This window comes from Lampetra planeri, chromosome 1, assembly GCF_965212315.1.
Source record: "Lampetra planeri chromosome 1, kcLamPlan1.2.h2, whole genome shotgun sequence".
Classification (NCBI taxonomy): domain Eukaryota; kingdom Metazoa; phylum Chordata; class Hyperoartia; order Petromyzontiformes; family Petromyzontidae; genus Lampetra; species Lampetra planeri.
In genome coordinates, this window is record NC_136107.1 from 22,979,005 (window position 1) to 23,003,547 (window position 24,543).

At 47.2% G+C, this 24,543-nt stretch overlaps 1 protein-coding gene across 4 annotated transcripts in view; it reads left to right on the plus strand.

Annotated features, from left to right (window-relative positions):
* Positions 1 to 17,233, plus strand: part of LOC144720321 (protein PALS2-like) — a 155,454-nt gene extending 138,221 nt beyond the window's left edge. For all 4 annotated transcript variants that reach the window (XM_078596987.1, XM_078597016.1, XM_078596996.1 and 1 more), the window contains exons 12-13: positions 10,682 to 10,810; positions 12,442 to 17,233. In XM_078596987.1, coding sequence (XP_078453113.1) covers positions 10,682 to 10,810; positions 12,442 to 12,618 — 306 coding nt within the window. In that variant the 3' untranslated portion in view covers positions 12,619 to 17,233. The remainder of the gene's footprint in view (positions 1 to 10,681; positions 10,811 to 12,441) is intronic.
* Positions 17,234 to 24,543: the final 7,310 nt, after the last annotated feature.

Below are 24,543 nucleotides of genomic sequence, written 5' to 3' on the forward strand. Positions count from 1 at the left end.
ACGTAGCCAACCGTTCTAATCGGAAGTGCAAATCAAATTTGCTCCAACGTGGATATATGACTTTAAACGCCCTGAAGACTGTTGTCATAATGAGTCAGTTCTTTTTGGTTCTTTCGGTAAACTCATGTAGAAGGGAAATAATAAAAAAATAAAAATAAAACATAATAAAATTATTCTCACGTTTCGGCCACAACGCAAGCAGCCGTCCTCAGGTGAAGAACAGGTCTGTCGGAAAGACAGAGTCTGAATGACAGACCTGTTCTTTACCTGAGGACGGCTGCTTGCGTTGTGGCCGAAACGTCGTGAGAATTATTTTATTATCTTTTATTTTTATTATTTTATTATTTCCCTTCTATGTGACTTTACCGAAAGAACCAAGAAGATGAATCCCTGCAGTCACGAAAGCTTTAAATTGAAATGAGTCAGTTATTTCTTGACTTAAAACTTTCGTGACTGCAGGAATTCATATTCTTGGGTCTTTCGGTAAGTCACGTAGATAGGTTAAAATAAAATAACAAAGCAATTACGATGTTTCGATCGCAACACAAGCAATCGTCATCAGGAGAAAAAAATGCGGGAAAGCTGCTGAGGCAGGATGTTTTAAAGGTTTGAAATGGGTGTAGCCCAAGGGTCATAAGCGAAGTGGGCAGGGCTAGTGATGTTAAAGTGAGAAATTTGCATGTAAATGTAAGATCGGAGAGCTACGTCCACGACGACGAAGCTGCGGAGGTGGCTATTGTATTGTGAGAGATTAGCATGTCAATGTAAGATTGCACAGCCACCGCCACATGGAGGAAAACGAGCAACGGTGGCTGTGTTAGTGAGATTTTAGTAGTTATTTTCGACTCTCTGGTTTTACATTAACAGGTTAAATGTCTCACTAACACAGCCACCTGGTTTATATGCTCCTGGGTCTTGGCCCCGCCCTTGGCCACGACCACCTTCGAGAAACCTCTTGAAGTTTCTCGCCCCTTCCCGTAGGATCTCACCCTTACACGTGACCACCCCCAAGCCCCTACCTGGGGCCCCTGTGTAGATCTTACTGGTCACGTGCCTTCCAGGGTCAACCAGAGTGCCATGGCCTTGGGTAACCTCATCCCATGGCTGACACTCTCACACTCCCTCCTGTAGGAGTCAGCACTGCACACCACGCGTGGTGCCACTGCGCTATCCCAGTGCTCACCGAGCCCCCTCTAGGGCTGGTACTACACCCACCTACGGGGTGTACGCGATGACAATGCATCACACGCCGTGCTCTCTAGAGCCGGCATTACACAGTGACATACACGATGTCGCTACATACGTGATGTCCGCGATGCGAGTACATCGCATGCCGTGCCCCTCTAGCGCCAGCACCACACAGTGACATTCGCGATGTCACTACACAGGTAAGCCGAGCTTTCCCCCCTCTGCTTCATGGTGATGATAGGTGCCAAGACCTAAACTGTACAATAGTAAAAATCTATATGTTAAAAACGTCTTAATATGAATTTGTAGATTTGCAGTACATTGATTTTAGGTAAAATGTCAAATCAATTGCTTGGGTGTTAATTACATCTCAATGTAATCAAATGTGATTTGTTTCGTTATTTAATAATTTGCAGTATCATATTCTCTGTTGGGGTACGCTGACAAGTTGATAGGGCTGGTCGTCGATACACGATAAGCTGAAGTTTGGGGACCACTGCCATAAAGGGGTGGGGGCATCAGGGTGGTGTGTTCAGGGTGGTGTGTTGGTTTTTGGTTTCAGGGAGCCAGCATGCATTAATCAAGTGTGTCCTATCTTCTGCAAAGTATGAACAACGGTGACAACTAACCTCCGATTAGGACGCCTTGGCTATATACGGTGTGAAAGAAGTTCAACGTAATACGTAAATACTGGCTAAATGGAATCAGGGTTAGGATAATGATAACTTGACACTAGTTTTGTAGGGACTGACACTATTTGCCTAAACAAATAAATAAATAGTAAATGCTGTTGAGAACAAATTAATTTCTGAAGAAAAAAATATAATGTGCTTTCTGATTATTACAATATTAAGTTTATGTATAGAAAACCTATTATCTTTTTTTAATTAAAGCAGAATTACGTATTTATTACTCAAATTTGTCTATATACATTTCCAAATGGGCATGACAGATTATGTGGATTAAGCACTTAATACGTCATGGCCTGATTCAGATGATGTTAACTTGTCTCCCAAAGTCAAGATCATCAATCAAGAAGAAAACAATAATGCCTGGCTTGAATGGTTATTGGAAAAAAATGTTTAAGTTAGTTTGAGAGCTTATGTACAGTATCATTGACAACAATGCATAAACAAATTATATCTATGTGCAGAGTTGCATGTAAATAATATAAAGCACTAGCGGTAAGTACCCAGCATTGCCCGGGTCTTAAAAATATTTCAAAGCTACTTAAAAAAATCTAACAGCAGTGCGTAATGACTATGATGGTACCTGCTATGATTACAGCAGTGCATACTGTAGTGGTATCTGCTATGAATACAGCTGTGCATACTGTGGTGGTACCTGCTTTCACTGCAGCAATGCATACTGTGGTGGTACCTGTGTAATAACGTTCAGGAGGACTTGGACGCCGGAGTTGGAGGCACACTTATTTATTCCGTACAAGGCGCAATACAGACCGGGACATACAACACTGGAAAGGGTGTCGGCCCCTTCACCCGTCTAACTGGGGAGACACACTCTAGGCTACCCCTAGCCTACCTCTCGGTCCTCCACTATCGGGCTAGGGGAGGCTAGCTAGCCCAGCACTGGCCATCTGGGCTCACGGCGCCCGGAGTCCCCAGACCAGCTCTGACAAGAGCACCGGCTTTGGCTCTCGGGGCCACGCCACTGGCTCGGTCCTGGTCGGCCCTGACAAGGGCGGCGATCCAGGGGAGTCCAGGGCTCTATCTAGCAGATCTTCCTTCTTCACTGGTTAAGCTTCATACATTCTGCCTCGAGCCCTCCGGCTCACCCCCTTATATACCAACTCCCCCCTGAGGGGTGGGGCCCCAGGGGATCCCAGCTCCGAGTCAGCCCCCCAGGCTGCCCGGTGCGGACGTCACTGTGAGCACCCCCCTGTGCACCGACATAGCCACGCCCACTGTGTTTGTTTACCGTCTGATACCATTGTATAACAGCCCCTCCGTAACACCCCTACATCACCCCCCCCCCCTGTACAGCTCGCAGCCGTCCCGGCTGCAACAAAATAACAAAAAAGATGTATCCCCCCCTTGAACCCGTGTGTGCCTCACAAATTTTTAACAACAATAACAACAGGAAGAGAAAACAACCCGACGCACCCCCCCCCGAATAAATACCGAATCCCGTAAAAACAACATATATACAATTTTCAGGAAAAAAACAACACATATACAAATCTCAGGAAACCAACATATATACATTTTTGAGGATCTCACAAAAGTCTGCGCATTTTTGCGCGCGTTCTTGCAGCAGGCCCGTCACACAGGGCAACCCCGGTTGGTGCAATGGTAGGTGTCAACAGTCCGGTTTCGAGGGAGTCATTCTGTGCTGCTGAGTCACCCCCGACATCCCCAGGGGGGGTTGGCGGGCATGAGCCCGTCACTCCCGATGCACCTGGAGGCGGAACAGTTGACGGCAAGTTAGGCGAGAGCAGCGAAGCCGGACCCCGGGAGTTGGCGGACCCCTCACATGTTTGGCCATGCGTGTGTGAAGTGGGAACATGGACCGCAACGAACGGTTTCAATCTGGAGGGGTGCACGAACCACCGACGCTTCCCCCATTTGATACGCACACACTGTGGCCGCAAAACCTGCACCACTTCTACAGGACCCCGCCACGGCCGCCCCAGCTTAGAGGAGGTTGCCAGTGGTACTTGGGGACAGTGCAACCACGCCCTGTCACCTGGTTTCCACTGAAGTACATGCGCCCGACCCAGCCGGAGTCTCTCATTAGCCTTCTGGCGGCGGTCCGAATTCTGCATAGCCGCCTCCCGTGCCTCTGTCAATTTCTCGATATTGAATTTAACATGTTCGGCCAATTTAGATTTACCCCGCGGCGTGGACATCTGCAGCTGTGTCGGAACAGGTGGGTTAGGCTCGCGGCTGTACATTAGGAAGAAGGGCGAAAATCCCGTTGCCGCATGGGGAGCCACACTGTGGCCGCAAAACCTGCACCACTTCCACAGGACCCCGCCACGGCCGCCCCAGCTTAGAGGAGGTTGCCAGTGGTACTTGGGGACAGTACAACCACGCCCTGTCACCTGGTTTCCACTGAAGTACATGCGCCCGACCCAGCCGGAGTCTCTCATTAGCCTTCTGGCGGCGGTCCGAATTCTGCATAGCCGCCTCCCGTGCCTCTGTCAATTTCTCGATATTGAATTTAACATGTTCGGCCAATTTAGATTTACCCCGCGGCGTGGACATCTGCAGCTGTGTCGGAACAGGTGGGTTAGGCTCGCGGCCGTACATTAGGAAGAAGGGCGAAAATCCCGTTGCCGCATGGGGAGCCATTCTGTATGCCGCCAACACCCCCTGAATCTGAAGGTCCCAATTGGTCTGTGAGTCAGAGACCTGTTGGGACAGCATGGACGTGATAGTCCGATGCAGACGCTCCACCATGCCGTCAGTTTGCGGATGGTATGGGGAGGTACGAATTTTTTTCGTTCCCAGGAGCTCGCAGACTTCGTGGAGAAGTTTACCCGAAAAATTTCTACCCTGGTCGGTCAGCAGCCGCTCCGGAGCACCTTTGTCGAGGACGTATCCCTGCACGAGTCGACATCCCCCCCCCCGACCGGCTCCCCCGATGCGACGGCGCAAAGCGAGGAGGGAGGTGTCCTCCATCTGGAGAGGCCCCCATTCAGCAACAGGCAACCCCAGCAAGGAATCCTTTCCCTGTTGTTCAATCGGACCCATCATTGAAGGCGCGTCAGCGGCAGCCGCCAAAACCGGATCAGACATGTCATTCGGAGGCTTGCAACGCCCCGACCCAAGGAGGCACGCGCATTCGGAGGTGGTTGGCAGCCGTGACAGAGCGTCCGCATTCGTGTGGCGAATGCCCTTACGATACGTGGTTTCAAAATCGAAGTCCTGGAGAATCTCCAACCATCGAGACAATTGCCCCGATGGCTGTTGAACTCGCAGGGCGTACTGTAGTGCCGCATGATCTGTGCGGACGGTGAAATGACGACCGTACAGATATGGGCGATACTGTTGAATGACAATTGCCAATAGTTCCCGATGGGTGACACAGTATCTTTGTTCCGCCGGAGACAACACCCGACTGCCGTACGCTACCACACGTTCCACGCCGTCAACCACCTGCGAAAGCACGCCCCCAATTCCCGTGTTGTTCGCGTCCGTATCGAGCAAAAATGGTTTAGTAAAGTCCGGATAAATCAATGGCGGAGCTCTCACCAGAGCGTCCCGGAGGGATCGAAAAGCAGCCTCCTCCTCCTGTCCCCAGTGAAACCGGACCCCCTTCGATGTCAAAGCATGTAAGGGCTTTGCAATCGTCGCAAAATTAGCGACAAACCGTCGGTAGTATGACGCGAATCCAACAAAACTCCTGACCTCACCCACAGAGGTGGGAGTCGGCCAGGAGCTGACACATTGCGTTTTGGCGGGATCGGTAGCAATACCTGAGCGTCCGACGATATGTCCCAAATACCGCACTGATTCGCGTAACAAATGACATTTCTGGGGTTTGAATTTCAAATTAGCAGCCCGCATTTTGAGAAAAACTGCCCGCAACCTCTGGAGATGTTCGTCGAATGTTTTACTGAAGACGATGACGTCGTCCAAATAAATCAAACATGAATCCCATTGCAACCCAGCCAAAACCATTCCATCAATCGCTGGAAAGTTGCCGGCGCTGAGTGGAGCCCCATCGGCAACCGGTTGAATTGAAAAAGGCCGTGCGGTGTACGGAAAGCAGTTTTAGGTTTTGAATCGTCATCCAGAGGGAGCTGCCAGAATCCCGAAAGCAAATCCAATGTGGAGAAGAATCGCGCCCCCGCCAAGGCGTCAAGCGATTCGTCCATCCGAGGGAGCGGGTATGCGTCGGCAACAGAAATTTTGTTCAGCCGACGAAAATCGACGCAAAAGCGCAACGAGCCGTCATGTTTTTTAACTAAGACAATCGGCGCACCCCAAGGGCTGGTAGAAGGAGAAATGATATCGGCGGCTAACATGTCATCAACGGCCGATTTGACATGTTCCTTTTCGGCGGGACTCAACTGAAAAGGATTCTGGCGTATTGGCGCGCTGTCACCCGTGTCAATATGGTGTCGCAGCAAATTAGTACAGCCCAAATCATATTTGTTTTGACTGAAAACGTCGGAAAACTCGCGCAGAAGGATTCTAAGCTTTTCACGCTGTGAGTCGGACAGGTCCGACGATCCCGCACAAAGCGCATCGAGCCACCCTTCATCCCCGTCCGTATGTGGTCGCGGTGGAGGAGCAGTGGTTACGTGATTAATGACGGGTTCCTCACAGGGCACCGGCGTTGCGTGCGCAAGCACGGTCCCTTGAGGAACCACCGCCGTACGCGACCCCACATTAAGGACCGCGATGAAAGGGTCCCCGTCCCCTCTCACAATGGTCTGGGCCGGTAATATGTCAGGTCCGCTAACCCCGACCCTAGATGGTCCTAGCAGAACCCCCTGGTCCCCAATCCCCTTAGCAAATGGTCGACGTAGCCTAAGAGGCACGAGCATCTGGGCTCCCGGCGGTACGCGTACTGTCCTTGCAACCAGCGCCGGTACTGTTGCAAACGCCGTCCGACCCGTAGAGGGGGATGGCAGGAACGAAACACGTCGGCCCGACGGAAGCTCAATGCAAACTTGATCGACCAGGATACGAATCGGCATTTTGGCCAAGAAATCTGTCCCCAGCAGGCACGGAACCGCCAGCGAGGAGGAGACCAATATTGGGCCAGATAATTTAATATCCCCAATACAAATTTGTGCGCGGATTTGTCCAATTATGCCCAGTGAGCCCCCGTTAGCAGCGTAGCACGGAACATCAACGGGAAGCAAAGGACGGCTTTGAACAGGAAGAATGTTATAAATCAATTCGGAAACAATAGTCGCCGATGCTCTCGTATCGACAAGGATTCGCACCTCAACCCCGTCAATATGCCCAACAACGACCGACGACCCCGACGATGCGGCAACAACACGATGGGCCAACTCGGACCACTGGCTGGGCTGAAATGCAGTCTCCACAGTGGTACGTTTTGGCGCGACGACAGGTAATTTACGACCCCCGTCCGTTGCGGTGCGTGAGTGTGCGACGGGTGTGTGCGTGGGCCAAACATGTGGCGTGCCGCGACTCGCCGGGTTTTGTTGGTGAGGCTTGGGAAGAGGCGCGACGTCCTGTCGAGGCGTCCTGCCGCGCTGCCGAGGAGAGCGGCATCCCGAGGCCACATGGCCCCGGAGGCCGCAATTGTAGCAGCGCGTAAGTGCTCCCGATGACTTGGGTTGGTCCTGGCGGCTCGGTCTGTCCCGAGCCGGTCGTACTCCCGATCTCCATTCCATCGGGCGGTCGACGGCGCAGATTTCTTCCGCTGGGAGGGTGGCTGCAGCGACGGTATGGACGGCCGCCGCCTTGCTGGCCTTTCGACGCTGGGACAGCAAGTTTGCATGGATGTGTCGCGCGGCCCGCAGGGAACACATCTCCGTGTCGTCTTGCGCCAAGACGACAATGTCCAACTCGTCAGCAAACAGCAGGATTTTTTCCGTGACCATAGCGTCCACCCCTTCTTCATCCATCCGCGGGAAAGCCGTTTTCCCCAGTGCCAGGAGAGCCATACGGTACGCCAGGGGCGACTCCTTGGCACCCCGCTGGCGATCATAAAACAGCTGCCTGCAGTCCGAAGGTGGTCCATAGACTGCAGCGAGGAGTTGAAACGCCATCTGCAGTGTGGCGCGCTTCGCTTTCGGCGCCGAGGTGAGAGTAGCGAGGGCATCACTGTCGAGCATCGCCGGCAGCGCGCGGAGAGCTTCGGCATCCGTCCACTGCGCCATTTCCTGGTGGGCGAGAAAACGCCTCTGGAAACCGCCCCAGTCACCGTCTTCGCCCACGAACTCCTTGAGAGGTGGTAAGCGCTGGTGTAACACGGCGGCCGCAGTCGATGGTCGCCCCCCGTCGCTCCCGTCACTCGGCACGGTTTTGGCGGGAAGGGCGTGTGGCATCGCCGGTCGCTCTGCTGGTGACGCGCTGACCGCTCCTGATGACGTGGCGGCTACTGTATGCCCGATGTCGGGCGCGTGGCTCAGGCCGGCCCCGCCCTCAGCACCCACTGTAGTCATGGCGGGAAATTCGAAATCCGGCCCCGTGGAAACGGCGGGAACCAGCGCTGGCCGTCGGCTGTCGTCGCTCCGCGGCGCTCCACCAGCCGCGTAATTTCTTCTAGTGTGGCGGCAGCAGCGTAAAGTAGCTCCGCCAGTCGCGAATGAGCCTGCCGTAGTCCGTCAGCCGACGGCTCCCATCCGTCCAGACGTTGTGGTGTGGATGGACCCGGCCCTGGCTGCTCGGCGTCACCGTCAGCCATCTCGGGCTCAAAGTCGGCATCAGGTTTCCTCCGCCCCCGGTTCTCTGGCACGAGCCGTCCGTCGCGTGTCCATGTTCGTAGAAGAGCACTTCTGACGCCAGATGTAATAACGTTCAGGAGGACTTGGACGCCGGGGTTGGAGGCACACTTATTTATTCCGTACAAGGCGCAATACAGACCGGGACATACAACACTGGAAGGGGTGTCGGCCCCTTCACCCGTCTTACTGGGGAGACACACTCTAGGCTACCCCTAGCCTACCTCTCGGTCCTCCACTATCGGGCTAGGGGAGGCTAGCTAGCCCAGCACTGGCCATCTGGGCTCACGGCGCCCGGAGTCCCCAGACCAGCTCTGACAAGAGCACCGGCTCTGGCTCTCGGTGCCACGCCACTGGCTCGGTCCTGGTCGGCCCTGACAAGGGCGGCGATCCAGGGGAGTCCAGGGCTCTATCTAGCAGATCTTCCTTCTTCACTGGTTAAGCTTCATACATTCTGCCTCGAGCCCTCCGGCTCACCCCCTTATATACCAACTCCCCCCTGAGGGGTGGGGCCCCGGGGGATCCCAGCTCCGAGTCAGCCCCCCAGGCTGCCCGGTGCGGACGTCGCTGTGAGCACCCCCCTGTGCACCGTCTGATACCATTGTATAACAGCCCCTCCGTAACACCCCTACACCTGCTTTGATTACAGCAGTGCATACCGACTGTGGTGGTACCTGCTATGATTACAGCAGTGCATACCGACTGTGGTGGTACCTGCTATCACGACAGTAGTACATGCTGACTCTATAGCAGTATTTATCGACTCTATAGCACAAAGTACTCAACTGACAGAGTGGCGTGGTGAGGCCTAGTCCCGTGCAGAGCCTCCGGCCTCGCCTAGATTGTCCAGCCGGTCGAGGTGGCACCTTGGCAGGCTGGGGCTGGGCTGCTACCCCTGACTGCTTCCCAAGCCACGATCTCCCCGGCCGCTCTGCAGTAATATCTACGGCCTATAGTGGTAGCATTTAGCGACTGTATATATTAGTGACTGCATGCATCAGGGTGGGGGGGACATCACACAGTGAAGATTTAAGCTCAGCGTTTAGTGTAATTTTAAAGCATTTTTAACGTGAAAGAAAATGTCCCCTTCACTCCCACCGAAGGCGTGCGACTTGGCATGGGCCGCCCCCCCACCAAAGGCGCGTGAGTTGGTACGGTTGTGCAGGCGTCATAAATAAATAAATAAAAGGCCTAAAGCCTATAGTGCTAGCGACTGCATATATGAGTAACTGCACGCATCAGGGTGGGGGGGACATCATACAGTGAAGATTTAAGCTCAGCGTTTAGTGTAATTTTAAAGCATTTTTAACGTGAAAGAAAATGTTCCCTTCACTCCCACCGAAGGCGTGGGACTTGGCATGGGCCGCCCCCCCACCAAAGGTGCGTGAGTTGGTACGGTTGTGCAGGCGTCATAAATAAATAAGTGAAAGGTCTACAGCCTTTAGTGCTAGCGACTGCATATATGAGTAACTGCACGCATCGGGGTGGGGGGGACATCACACAGTGAAGATTTAAGCTCAGCGTTTAGTGTAATTTTAAAGCATTTTTTATGTGAAAGAAAATGTCCCCTTCACTCCCACCGAAGGCGTGGGACTTGGCATGGGCCGCCCCCCCCCCCCCACCAAAGGCGCGTGAGTTGGTACGGTCGTGCAGGCGTCATAAATAAATAATAAAAATTCTAGCGCACAAAAATCGCACTAAATCCCTAATTCAACTAATTTAAAGTTGACGGGTATGAAAAAGGAATAGCGCTTGCTGACCATGGGGCTTACGGTGTGGTGCCTGGCTATTTGTTTTTTACATAAACCCCACCGTTGGAGAGCCAAGCGCGCGACCACACACACACCCACACACAAACCCACAATTTTTGACTTTTTTTATAGATTGTATGATGCAAAATATTTTTTTAATCAAATCTAATATGCCAAAACATAATTATTGTTGATAATTATTGTTGATAATGATCATGTTTCTTGTTGCATAAGAAGGCTAATGACAGGTTTCAGGATGATGTCACCACGTCACCTGATGCACTCTGTGATTCACAGAGCGGTGTGGTAATGTACCCGAGGGATCCGTGCCGTGTGTGCCCCGCTCTAGGCACTGAAGCTACTGCGGACGGCCGAGTTCATGCCCTACGTGGTGTTCATCGCTGCTCCATCGGTGGAGATCCTCCGCTCTATGCACAAGGCAGCACTTGACGCTGGCCTCACCGCAAAACATCTCACCGTGAGTATCCCACTGCGTGTCTACATGCAGGCGTGTGAAAGTGAGTGTGTGTGTCCTCAGTGTGAGGAGCATTGGCCCAGCGGATAGGGCACTGCGCTACGAACCCGGTCACCCGAGTTCAATTCCCGCTCACGGCCAACACCAGTGATGATTATCTGACCCGGTCCTGGGCCTCCACTCGGTCGACTCAGTCTCAAATGAGTACCTGGTGCGGTGTGTAAACATTGTCACTAAGGAGACAAAGGTGGCCAGGCATGGTGCTGGCCACCCCACCCCCTCGTGTGCCGTACTGGCCTTCATAGGTGCTTTCTAACAGCACTTGTTGCAACAGTCTATTAAGGCTATACAGGGGGATCTTTATCTTTGTGTCCTCAGTGTAGGGAGTGGTGGCACAGTGGTTAGCATGCAGCACTAAGAACCCAGCAACCAGAGTTCAATTCCCACTCACAGCCAATACCAGTGATGATTATCTGACCTGGTCCTGGGCTTCCTGTAGGTCGAAGTGGGGGCCCTGGACTGGTTCAAAAGAACTGCTTATTTTGGTGAGTGTAACCTGCTGAGTCCAGAAATAACAGAAAGCCACGTGAAAAGAAATAGTTCTCATTTTATACAATACACAAAGCACTGTGATCCTGTTTGGTGGATCTCAATGGGTTCTATAATCCACTAGAAAGCCATGATCAGGGGTTGGCAACCAAAATAAGAGGAGCCATTTTTTCTTAAATTGCTAAAATTTCAATACCAGTATTTCAAGAGCCACAATGCATGTGAATTACGCCGCAAAGCAGTCCTTAAAAAGCCACATGTTACTCACCCCTGGCTATGACCAACAATTACCCGGATGGATTCCCATAAGCGCGGTTGGCTATGTACGGTGTGAAAAAAGTTCAACATACATGCAGCCCTGTAATATACTACAGTATAGACATAATGTACCAACACCATCAATTGGTATATGTTTTCTTTTAAATGTATGAATTCTTAGTCGGGGATTTTTATTTTCCATCAGCCACATGAAAATTATTAAGTGCTTATGTTAGTGCTCTGATTTGTCCTGAGATCGACAAAAACATGTTTTGCAATCTGTTCATGGATCGCGATCTACTCATGGAATACGATCCACTCATGGATCGTGATCTATGTATTGGCCACTGCTGATGTACGGTATAGTTTTAGTTTAATATTAAACACGAAGCTCTACCTGGTAATAGCTCAGGCACACATAATCATAGTCCTTTATTTATTTAGGAATGTGGCACTGCATCTTGCTACTCTTTGAAGGGAGCCTTTCATTGGGGTGTTTGTTTAAATGTTTTATGACTGATTTGCTAACATCAGTACAAGTGATATCAGAAACCCCTCCCCCCCCTTTGTCAATCCGCACCGACCGTCATTTTATTTGTTTATTTGTTTATTTTGCATGCTAAAGTATAGTCAAAATACTTCAGAACCAACATAGGTGGATTAAGAATGGCTGCAGTAATATACTCAAGGTAACATATTAATTCAAGCTTCAGTACTTATAATTTTCCAGTATCATTTGTCTGACTGTGCCAGCTGTGTGGCCTATGGGTTGGCCATGTCTACTGCTCGGGAGTCGGCGTGGTAACATTGCAATTTCTCTGCCACAGGACGCTGACCTGAAGAAGACGGTGGATGAGAGTGCCCGCATTCAACGCGCATACATCCACTACTTTGACCTGACGATAGTCAACGACAACATGGACGAGGCCTTTGCAAATCTGCGCGCTTACCTCGAGAGGCTGGTCAAGGAGCCCCAGTGGGTGCCAATCAGCTGGGTGTACTGACAGGGGCATTCATGAGAAAGACCCATCGGTCATCACATCAGCTCACTGTCTGCCCCTTGTGGACCTTAACGAGGTTGCCACTCTGTCGAGGATACTGGTGGCGGCCTTTGATTTCAAAGCCAGGTGGGCCCGGTGGAGAAGATTCCTCTTGAGTTGCCCATCACACGTTTCTTGGAAGCGCAGGAGCGTAGCGGAATATTTGGCATGCAAATGTGGTGCTTGGGGATAACCAAATGAAAGCTTAGCACCTGTTTTGTAAAGTGGACACCTGTTCACTTCACCTGTGTCCACTGAACTGGGTTTGCTTCATTTGCTTTTGCTTGTTGATAGGGACGGTTTACCTTGTGTGACTAGCAGTAAAGGTTCAAAGAGATTATTGTGTGTACCATTGCACTGGACACATGCAATGTGTTGTCTCATGCCAGCCTGTGCGTATAATGGTGCTGTTTATTTCTATAAAATTAGCTCCAGGCAACCTTTATCAAACCTTTAAGTCCATCTTTGACAACTATATTAATTCAGAATTCAGAGCATTCATCTCACAAATGACATGTCTGTTTATGTTGTAATGCAGCAGCAGTGGTGGTGTTCCACATACAGTGATGTGTTGTTGATTTAATCATATAAGCTAGTGCTGGGGAATAAATATCATTGGTCAGCATTGTCATGCTTGTCCCCACATCGTTATACAGAGAGTATTATGTTTTATTTGTTACATCTTTCGTGTAAATTTTTTTTGCATTTCTCTTTTCTTGGAAATTTCTTCATCTACGCAAGCATGAAATCACCTTGAAAATATCTGCAAGTCATAAGTTTAGCATGAGAATATAAACAAATCTTATTTATTTTTTGCCTTAAATTAGGCAAAATATTAAACATCTGTTAATATTTCAGTCGCATACATTTTTGCGACAAATATATATTTTATAAACGAGAAGCTGTTGTGCAGGCCTTGTAGCCCTTAGGCCTACAAAACAGGCACAGCGCACTTTCATTCATGGTCACTTATGGTAGTCTCCGTTTAATGGGAAAGGAAGCTGTGAAAGGCCAATCTGTTAATTGAGTTGGATCTTTGATTATCGCTTGGCAATTGTGTCAAAGTGTATACAAGATGAACAGTGTGGATTTCTGTGTAATCAGTTTTACAGTTGGTTTATAAACTACAGGTACTTAACCAATCTGTATTTAAAAAATAAATCGTAACACTCACCTAATATTGCACAACTGTTTTCTAAAAAAAAATCGAAACGGTTATCTCTTTAGATCACTGTTTTTTATGGACTTGTTTGAATCGGCCCATTTGCAGTTGGAAATAATACCCTGCTACTATTTATACTTAAACCTCTCATTCACATAGCAAGGTTTTACCAAATATTATTGAGGGTAGTTTTGATATCTGCTACTTGCTTGCAGCTTTATTTGAGCCAGAAAAGTTGTAAAGCGCCTTACCTTTGCTCCTATGTTGTTGGACGAATGACGATGATAGGAAAGTATTTGAAGTCGCCTTCTCTGTTGCTACGTATAGGGAACTTGATGGATTTGTGTGAAATTATCATCCTTGTTGATGTAACTGTGCCTGAATGCACGTGCACAATTTGTTGCACTAATAAGTTTTATGTTCTTGTGATTTTTTATTATTGTCTTCATCAGCCCCATATTATATGCCTTTGACACGTAGAATATCGTGCCGTTATATTTTGTGCCATTTGTGGACACGCAAGAATGCATACATTTCTTAATATCGGTTTGTGTGTCATTTCCATGCTGCCATTTTAGTCGAGAGGAAATACTCCCAGGATAGAACAGGTCTCAATTAACCCTGATGCAATGGAGTGGCCTTCACTTGGTCCTCTTTTTATTTTCATTTTTAAACTGGTGGTCCTTTTTACGTTTTATAAAAATGGGATATGATACCTGCACATTTTGTCAATGACACTGACATGCAATATCTACTCTAAAATATACATTAATGCTACTGGGCGTTTAGGCCACATGACCTACTTTGATAATACCCTGCAACATTACAGAATTGAGATTATTTCAGCCAGCTCTACAACTGTTGTGATAACCACTAGGCTCTCCAGCCTTGTAAATGGACCATTAAACACTGGAAAATATTAACATGTGCCGAATATTTCATAGGTAACCTTAATATACTCATAAAACTGGGAAAGCAACCATCCATGACATGTATCAATATTTATACTTCTGATTAAATGTAGCCAAACATGAACCGACAGGAATTGACTTTGTTCATCTGCAAGGGTGTCTGTGCATTAGCATGGTTGGCTACGTACGGTGCGAAATCATTTCAGCATACATACATCTACAATATATCACGTAGGCTTTCGCGACCAATATCATCCATAATAGAGGTTCTAATCCCAAAAAAACTATATTATGGACATCTACAATACTTTCAAATATTACATTTTCTCTTTGTACATTTTCCCTTATTTAGCATCCCATTTTAAAGGCTCCAAAGTCTCCATTGACATAAATAGAATGTTCCCTGATTAAACATTTTCCTGCATCTATTGTTCAATTTGGCTGGTTCCTTGAAAATGTTGAGGTATCACTATTTTACTCTCAAGTGATATTGAAACAAACAAACTCGTGCTGTCTTTTGTACTGCTGCGTTGAACTAATTCAACTGGCGTTTACATAATTTTTACTTACATTAATCAGAACAATGTTACACATGAAAGCGGACATAAACATTTCATTCTATGCTCCTTCTCACCTCTGCTAACAATCCCAGCTCTCTCTTCCCCTACCTCCGTAATGCCCAATCACAAATTCCATTCGTTCTCGCTTCTGGCCCCCTTATACTTGAACAGGCTTAACCCTACACGTCAAACAATCAGCCTCACTGCCTCTTTTTCGTTCTTCCCTTAAAACTCACTTATTTTCCCTCGCTTACCCAAACTCGCTCTTCCCCCTCCGCTTGCCCAAACTCGCTCTTCCCCCTCCCCATTATTAACACCATCATCATCCCTATTGTCAACTTCTCTACCCATTCATCACACTCACTCATCATTATTAACCACTCCTTGTCACTCGCATCATTGTTTATTTCACGCATCATACTCATCTTGCACTCCCATCCTTCTCATTAGTTTGGCTCATCTCATGACACTATGCCGTTTTACAAATAAATCGTTATTTGTTGAACTACCTTGGACAAGACGCTATATATATTAAGATAAGATGCGGTAGTAGAAGTAATATAAATAATTCTTTACAGCCTTTGTAAAACTATTGAACTGCTAGATGAAGGACTTCCCACACCATGTCGGCCGTGTCCAGATGGATAGGGTACACTACACACATGTATGTTATTTTAATTCCAAGTCATATCTGACCCTAACATGCTTAAGTGAGTTCTGAAAACATAATTTCCAGTTAAAATTCCATTTTGTATATTTAGTGAAAAAACGTGCGTGTAGAATTATTAGTCTTAAAACATTGCACACACCATCTGTATTGTGAGTCCCCAATTTATGACTTGAAGCAGAGGTGAACATTCTCGTAATGCATACACTGCTTTCAATACAATGAAAATATCAAGGCCATGAATCTTTACAACCTTGGCTTTTATTTTTAGTGACTCACATCGGCTTATATAAACTGTATCTTGGGTTTTATAGTTTAGTTCCACCTCGGGGCTTAACAGGTTATACCCAGTCTCATGGTAACTTCTCTTACATCTCATCCATTTTAAAAGAAATGTTTTATCATTTTAATTTCAGTCAGAGTTTGTTGATCTTTGTTTTAGTCCTCATTGATCTACTGGACATCTGTAAAGAGCTTCGTAGCTCATCGGATTTCTCCAGGAGAAATACAGATTTTCGAAGTCGCATCATTATTAAACATCGAATGAAAAACACAAGGTTACTCCATGAATACACGCGGAACATGTGGCACCGCTAGTCCTCGCACAACCCCATGGCAAAAGACAAGGCATTGCCAAATCGCAGATCGGTATCTTTAATTGAACACGATCTGGGAGATAGAGCCGCAACTCTATCTGTAACCTGTCTGAGCTGTCCTGGTCTTAGGACTGATGTTGGCGGATCCATATGGTGATGTGAGCTGTTGACGTACCACCTACCACTGCTGAAGATGGTGATTTAAATACAAAAAATTCCATTGTCACAAAGATCCACGTGCTTTTGCTGGGCGATGTGAAATGTGCCAGTGATTGCTGCTTACAAAAAGTGCTCATCTTATCCTACTGCAAAGTGTAATTTATTTCCCAATAGTTCTGTGTGGAATGTGTTTTTTTTTCTTTTACATCAAAGGTGATTCTCAAATGTTGTTTTAATCCGGTAAACACCTGACACTTGATTGCATTGCACCTGTTGAAATTCTCAGCACGGCCGAAACTTGCACTCAGTCACATTTGTTTATAGCATCGTAAGATAACTTACGCAAAACTATTCAAATGTTTCATCTCTCTGATTCTCCTGTTGAAGCATAAACATCTTCATTATCCATTAAACGCATTGTTTCAAGTGTTTTTTTTAAGGTAGTGCACGTATATGTAAATTGTAGTAAATGAATATGCATTCCACGTTTAAAAATAAAAAAAGGCATAATTGCTTCTTGAGAATTCTTTTTTAAAGAACTGCCTTGCTTCTTGTGCCGACAACTAGGCCGTGCCGACATCTATTTTGTGCGAACAATCTTTTACACTATACTCTTTGGTTCTTTCGGTAAAGTCACGTCGGTAGAAATACGATAAAATAAATATTTTACACTCTTCAAGGAGTTTGTATCACCGTATATATATAGATATTTTTAATGGTGGGTTGAGGCAGATGTATTTGCTAATAGAGCCGGCTGTTCTGAGCTGCAGTCCTCACTGTTAAGACATTATTGTATAGAATGAGTCATGTCAGTATTGAAGATGTTTTAGAGAGAGTTGTTTTGCTTGTTTTATTATCATAATCGTCACGAGTGATGCCATTGAGAATATATGTGTATGCTATGTGCACACGAACACAAACAGAAAATCATTATTTCTCACACCAACCTCACCTGCCAAGGGATGTGCAGCTGCATTGCTATGTATAGAATTGCTATACACATGGACAGTGGTCATTTTGTAAAATTGTTCGGTGGGTATTATATTTTACTTGTTCTAGCACTGTTAAGTTATTACGAGTGTATTAATTCCGATTTTAAAATAACTAATTTAGCATTATTGTTAGAAACAATACGATGGAATTATAAAAGCAGACTGCCTGATGAACGGAGTTGAATTTGTGTGATTTGAAGAAAGTTAATTATAATAGGACACTACAGAAACTTCCACGTTGCTCTCTTTTAACATAGTTGACAGGATCACTTGAATGAGATACGAACATGCGACTTAAACATAACACTGCATATTTCTTAAGGTTACCATGGATTAAAACCCTGCTGTTTACTAAGTAGATGGTGAACACGGCAGGCACCGTTATGTGGATTAAATTATGTATTAGCACAATAAAATGTATCTGTTCATGGGAATAATGCATTATACACTCGTTTATCCGCTGTTTTAGCCCTGCTCAATACTGGTTGACTATCACAGCTGTATGTTGAAGAGGAAACAAGGTACCCAAGCTGGAAGAAGAAACGTAATCTTTCATTTCGGTTTTTTTTCGGAAAATGTACAAACATTAAACAGCGCATTGTCAGATTGTTGCAACATGCGGATGTAGGCACAATTTTTGAGGGTTTGCGGATAAAAGAACATAACAGAATTGTAAAACACTTGCAAATGTTTTTTTTGCTTGCACTGTTGGGGAGATCAATGGGAGGTTCTTTATATCCAGCCATTTCTAGATCTGTAAAGAAGTACATTTGCATCGTTCCAGAGACCCTGGTGCATCCCAGTGCCACTCATTTATGTTGAGTAAATTTTACTCGTTCCTACAATATTTCAGCAACAACAAAGTGGACTAACCATAGTAGTGTGCTATATGTATCATTGTCAGTGAGGCACAATTTGACTTAGTGCTAGTAGAAGGATTCTGAATATCAAGCTTCTTATTCTTTCCTCATACATTTTGTACTAATTGTCAAGCTATAATCACGGTCCATCAGTGGTGCAGGACACACGCAGTTTGGAACATTCCATTGAAACAATTGTTTTAAATGATAAAACAATCTGAAAAGTTTCAACATTTTTTTTCCACATACACGAAAGTCCCGTGCGATTCTCTTATTTACTAAATTCTGATCGTTTATAAGGAATAATGTGTCCGTGCAATGATCTGCTGCATTTCCAAAAGCTGGAAAGTGGTGCCAAAATTTTCACCTTGTCACCAAAAGTGCCAAAAATATATTTTACCTTTATATAAAAAACGCTTTTTAGAATTCAAACCAATTCTGTCCATAATGCTTGATACACATACCTGATACAAGTGCGTGACTTGTGCCATGGTAGACAAATGCATCCTTGACTGACATTTCTTATCTCAGATTGGATGTTTTTGTTTCTCTTTTACTTCATCTAAATATTTTCTGCACTGAGTGTAAAGTGTTTTTTTAAGTCTCACCTTGTCAAGGCACCATAGTTTTTCACCTTTGATTCAACATGTGCCCCGTTGACCAATATTTTTATGGAATAAAACGTCTCAAATTGTGCTAAACGCGCCACTTTGTTTAAATATTTGAAATACACGTGTTTACTTTCAGTGATTACTTAATGTGTCGTAAAAAATGTATGAACGTTACAAAATGGTACTGATAGATTTTCAGAAACTATTCTCTGGATCAAGTGGGCCTATTTGATTGCAACAGCCTTGGTTCCGGTCCAATAACTGTATTCAGAAAAGGAGGTTTTCACATTTATAAATCGTTAATCTGCACTTCTTTAGTTTTTGGATGGATTTAACACTTTGTAATTAAATGTTAAATAAAAACATTTTTATGTTGCACAAACATTGACATCGTTGTAATGGGAATGTGAGTGCATTTAGAACCACTATCGACCTTTAGTTTCATGAGCCAGTCTTTTATGAGAAGAGAGAATGGATTTTTTTTCAAATCCTGTATTCCCATGTACCTTGTGTGCTCATTCAATGGCATTTTTAACATATAATTTGTGACTTGTGTGTGACATGTTGTGGTACACTTAGAATTATAGTCTCGATATATAGTACACGATTGGTTTTGCACGTTCATGTTTTATGGATGGAATCACTAAAAACAATCTGAACCACTTTCGCGTAATAGCTCTAAAGGAATGCTTTTTCATATTAACGCACATCTTGTAAAACTATTGATTTGACAACATGCCCGATCCCGAACAAAATGGAGATATTTATTTTGTGTGAACTCTGTGCAACCACGTAATAAAGTTTTTTTTTTGTTTAAAAATGCAAACTAATGGTTGATTTTTTTATCGATGTACAGAACATTAGTTGTGTCATTTATTAGCTGTATTTAATTAATAATTTGTGTCTTAGTGTGTCTTTGGTATGCTTGTTTGTGCAGTCATAGATTCAGTGACGAGTGCGCATTGTTAGAATCCAAGTCATTACGTTTCAATTTCTGGCCAAGCGCAATGCAAATAGGAAATTGGTATTTGCGCCTGCTCTAGATATTCACCCGATGCCACTCCGTCTAAATTGAGCACCTGCTGTGGTATGATAGACATTAAGAGTAGTTATGTAATATTATTAAGCGCCTTTCATCGCCTCCGCTTATAATGGTTGACTACGTACGGTGCGAAAGAAGTTCAACAATAACTCGTAAAACAAAGAAGCTGAGACAAAGGTGGCTGAGCACAATGCTCATTACACGACTCCCTTCTGTATAGGCAGTTGGTTGTAAGGAATTGTTAAATCTTTTACGTGTGATTTACTTAATAAATGTAATCAATGAGAGATTATTTTATTTTAAACTTAAATCCATAAGAACGCTGTATGGTGTGTTATTTTTTCTTCTGAAAATGAGTTGGGGAAACAAATGTAAGTACTATACTTCAAATTGAAGGCCAGTTCGTTCGTATCTCAATCCGCTTGTTCTGGTGAGGTTTCCGGCAACAGCATGTTGAGTTGTGTCGGTCCAGACCTCCCTTTCTCTGGCTCTTCCTGGGGAATTTCTAGGCGTTCCCAGGCCAGCCAAGCGACATAGTCCCGTTTAACACGTAGACATAGTCCCACCAGCGTGTCCTGGGCCGGCACGGGGTTCTTCTGTGGGGGTCGTTGGCCCCCGGGGTTACCCTTTCACCTACGTGGGTTACCCTCTCACCTACTTGGGTTATCTTACCGTCCATTTGGTTTACCCGGCCAGCAATATCTCCCATGCCGGTCTGTAACCCGGCTACCCACCCCGGGGTTGTCTCGCTGGGTCTCTGGGGCTCCCTTGCCCGTCCCCTTACTGCGATGGCGAGCTCTTCTTCCTCGTCGGAGAGTAGGCTCGCTACGGCGCACTCTCGTCCCCTACCTCAAGGCTGCGCGCGCTCACCCGAGAGTTTCTCGCATTTGCGCGCGCGCTCGACGAGGGTGTTAAAGGAGAGGCGTGCACCGTCTACATTTGGCTGCCACCACGGGGTGCATGCCAAATATCGCTGGACTTTACCGGCGGCGAGGCCCTCAATTATTTTTGCCTCGTACTCCGGGTACGCGAGCTGGGTCAGCGTGTGTACGTCCTCGGCGTAATCTCGTAGATTCTCGCCGGGTTGGCGGCAGCGTGCCTCTAAGGCCGCCTGCGCCTCCTCTTCGTCATAGGTGCCGAAGCGCCGTTCGAGTTGGCACATTAATTCTTCCCACTGAGTTTGTGCGCTTGCGGGCAAAGCTTCCACAAAGTCAGCTGCCCGCCCATCTAAATGTAGCTCTAACTGCTGCAACGCCTCCTCATCTGACCAGCCATTAACCTTTTTAGCCCCCCTGATGCTGCGGGCAAACGATTTCCATGATGGAATTCCTTTGCCCGTAAATGTGCATTTGATTTTAACCTGGGTTGGGGGGCCTCTTTCCCTTGGGGGTGCGGGGGATCGTCCCGTTTCTGACACCAATATGTGGGGGCCGTTGGCCCCCGGGGTCGCCCCCGCCTGCATCCCCTATTCCGGTTGCGTTACCGCACCGCCCTAATACCCGCTAGGGGTTCGCCGGCATTCGAACGCGACGCCCCTACTGTTACAGTCTCGCGCAACGCTCCCACGCTGCGAGCATACGTACGCACAGCATCATCAATCAAACCCCATACTCCCCCTCACGCAGCTTCGCGCAGCACTCACTCGCTACGAGTATACGTATGCCCGTCTACAGCCCTGAGCAGTACTCGCCTCCACGCCAAATAACCACGTTACCAATCGCGCACCTGTATCCTACACGTAGCGAACGTATGCCCACACCCACACACAGCTCCACACGCGACACCCTCTCTTGCGCCGCTCTGCGCAGCGCTCCCACGTGGTGAACCACTGTGTACACAGCACCACACGCGTTCACACTTCTCAACGAGATCACACGAGGCCACGATCAGCTATTAATGATTTATTTTCGGCTACCTGGGAATTGATGTTAAATCAGTATGAATCGACGAGGCTGGCCTATTCTACTACCCCTGGACCTATTCCCTATTTATCGGCTTATGATACTAATTCACCTTGTTACTCACGGTTCGAAGTATTCGGCGTCCTCTGGCTTTTCCTCGATGCTCGTCTGGACACGTCACACGGACGTCCGGAGGGCAGAGCTGGGAGCCGCCTTGACCGCTGGCTTCTTGGAGTGAGATCCCTCTGCCTCGTTACGTTCGCTTTTTATCCTATCTCCCCCGTCCCAGGCCCCGCCTCCCCTGCCCTCTCCCTCCTCCGGCGTTTATGCGTGGCGCATATCCTAATCAGTTCCATTCTCATGCCTCCCCATCACAATGGGTGGTCGGCTTGACTGCGCCGGTGCATGATGCCTTTGTTATGCCAATTATGCCGCGGCGTCCATCACAAAGGCTCGCCGTGGGAATTTGTGCACGGGCTCCCCGCGTGCCTCCGCCCCTATGATTATTCATAATTCCAGATTTTACCCTTTAACTTCCCTAATTTCCTTAATAATGGCGCCTACGCGCTCGAGCGTAATTATCCTAACCATCAGCGACTACGCGCAAGAGCCCCTGTTGTCATGCTAATTATGCCGCCCCGTCCCTCCCCTGCCTGCCTCGTCGATACGTGTGTGAGTGTGGGGGTGCGTTTCAACCGCAGTGGCCGAGTGGCCCCTCGCTGCGACCTTGCAATCTTAATGCCGGTCGCAGCGCCGCGAAGTAGCATCGGGGGAGGTCGTCCAATTCCCTGGTCACCGGAAACCATGAAAGTTATCCCGATAAGGGCTTCTCGGATTAAAACCGGTCGGCCAGGTGACTTCCCCTCGGAGCTCTATGGGGGGAGGGGAAATGCGTGCGGGTGTGTTCATGTGAGGTGAGGTGGGGGGACGCGGGGGTCGGCTCCGTCACTTGGTGGTGGCGAGGTCGGGGATGGGGCGCCCGCCGAGCGGCTTCGTGGCGGCGGCATCACACTTCACCCAGTGGGACATGCTGCCCGGTAGAGTTTCAGGGGGAATCTACCGCGGGGCATCCTTACCAGGTGCCCTAACCACCTCAACTTGCTCCTCTCAATCTGGAGGAGCAGCGACTCAAGTCTGAGGCTCTTCCTGATTGCCGAGTTCCTCACCCGATCACAGAGAGTGAGCCCGGCAACCCTGCGGAGAAACGTAATTTTTGCCTCTTGTATTCGCGATCTCATCCTTTCGGCCATTACCTAAAGCTCATGACCATAGGTGAGGGTGGGAACGTCGTTCGACCTGTAAACCGAGAGCTTTGTTCAAGAACTCAGCTCCCGCTTCACTACCACGGAACGGTACATCGCCCGCTAGACTGCAGACGCTGCACTGATCCGCCGGCCAATCTCCCACCTCCACTTACCCTCACTTGGCGAAGGAGATCCCGAGGTACTTAAACTCCTCCCCTCTCACCTGTAGAGAACAATCCACCTTCTCCCGGGAGTGAACCATGAACTCAGCTTTGGAGGTGCTGATCCTCATCCCGGCCTTTTTCACACTCGGCATCATACCGTTCAAGTGCGCGCTGTAGGTCACAGACTGACGAGGCAAAGAGGTTACAACAACAAACACTACAAAAACACGATAGGAGTGAAAAGTACAAGAAAGGTAAACAAATCACCCAAATCTTGACTTAAAGCTTTCGTGACTGCAGGAATTCATATTGTTGGGTCTTTCGGTAAAGTCACGTAGATAGGTTCAAAGAAATTAACAAAAATAACAAAAAACTACGACGCTTCGATCGCAACACAAGCGGATCGATACATCGTAGTTTTTTGTTATTTTTTGTTATTTTCTGTCTTTACCGAAATATCCAAGAATATGAATAAAACTAAACCTTTCCCATGCTATTAGGCAAAGCCTACTGAGGTATTAACTTATTTTTCAAAATCGACCTGGCCACAAATGATAGCTCAATAAAGTGGATTATCATTTGGACATTTATCGCAGCCAAATAATCTAACACGTTAAAGGGTTCATCACGTAAATTAAGATTCAGATAAAAAATATTCAGCAGGCAACGACACAGCCAATGGCACGAGACTCGAAATTCCTGTACCGGCATGTTTCACTTAAGGAGCGAGATACGTTCTACGAAATTTTGCTCGTTAAGCGAAAACTCGTTGAGTGATCATCGGTTTCCCATTGACTCCCATGTTAAAAGCTGAGATATGTTTCAGCCCCCAAATTTTCCACTCTTGAACAACTTTTTTTACGTGAAAAATGCAAATTATAAGTTTAAAATACAGTAGAAGATGAGCCACTCCCTGTTGTTTGGCAGTTTCCTTCCCTGAGTGGAGGATGGTCCACACACGCAGGTGGCGAGCTGTCTGAAGCGCCACAGTACAAGCTGCAGGACAGTGCTCATTACTGA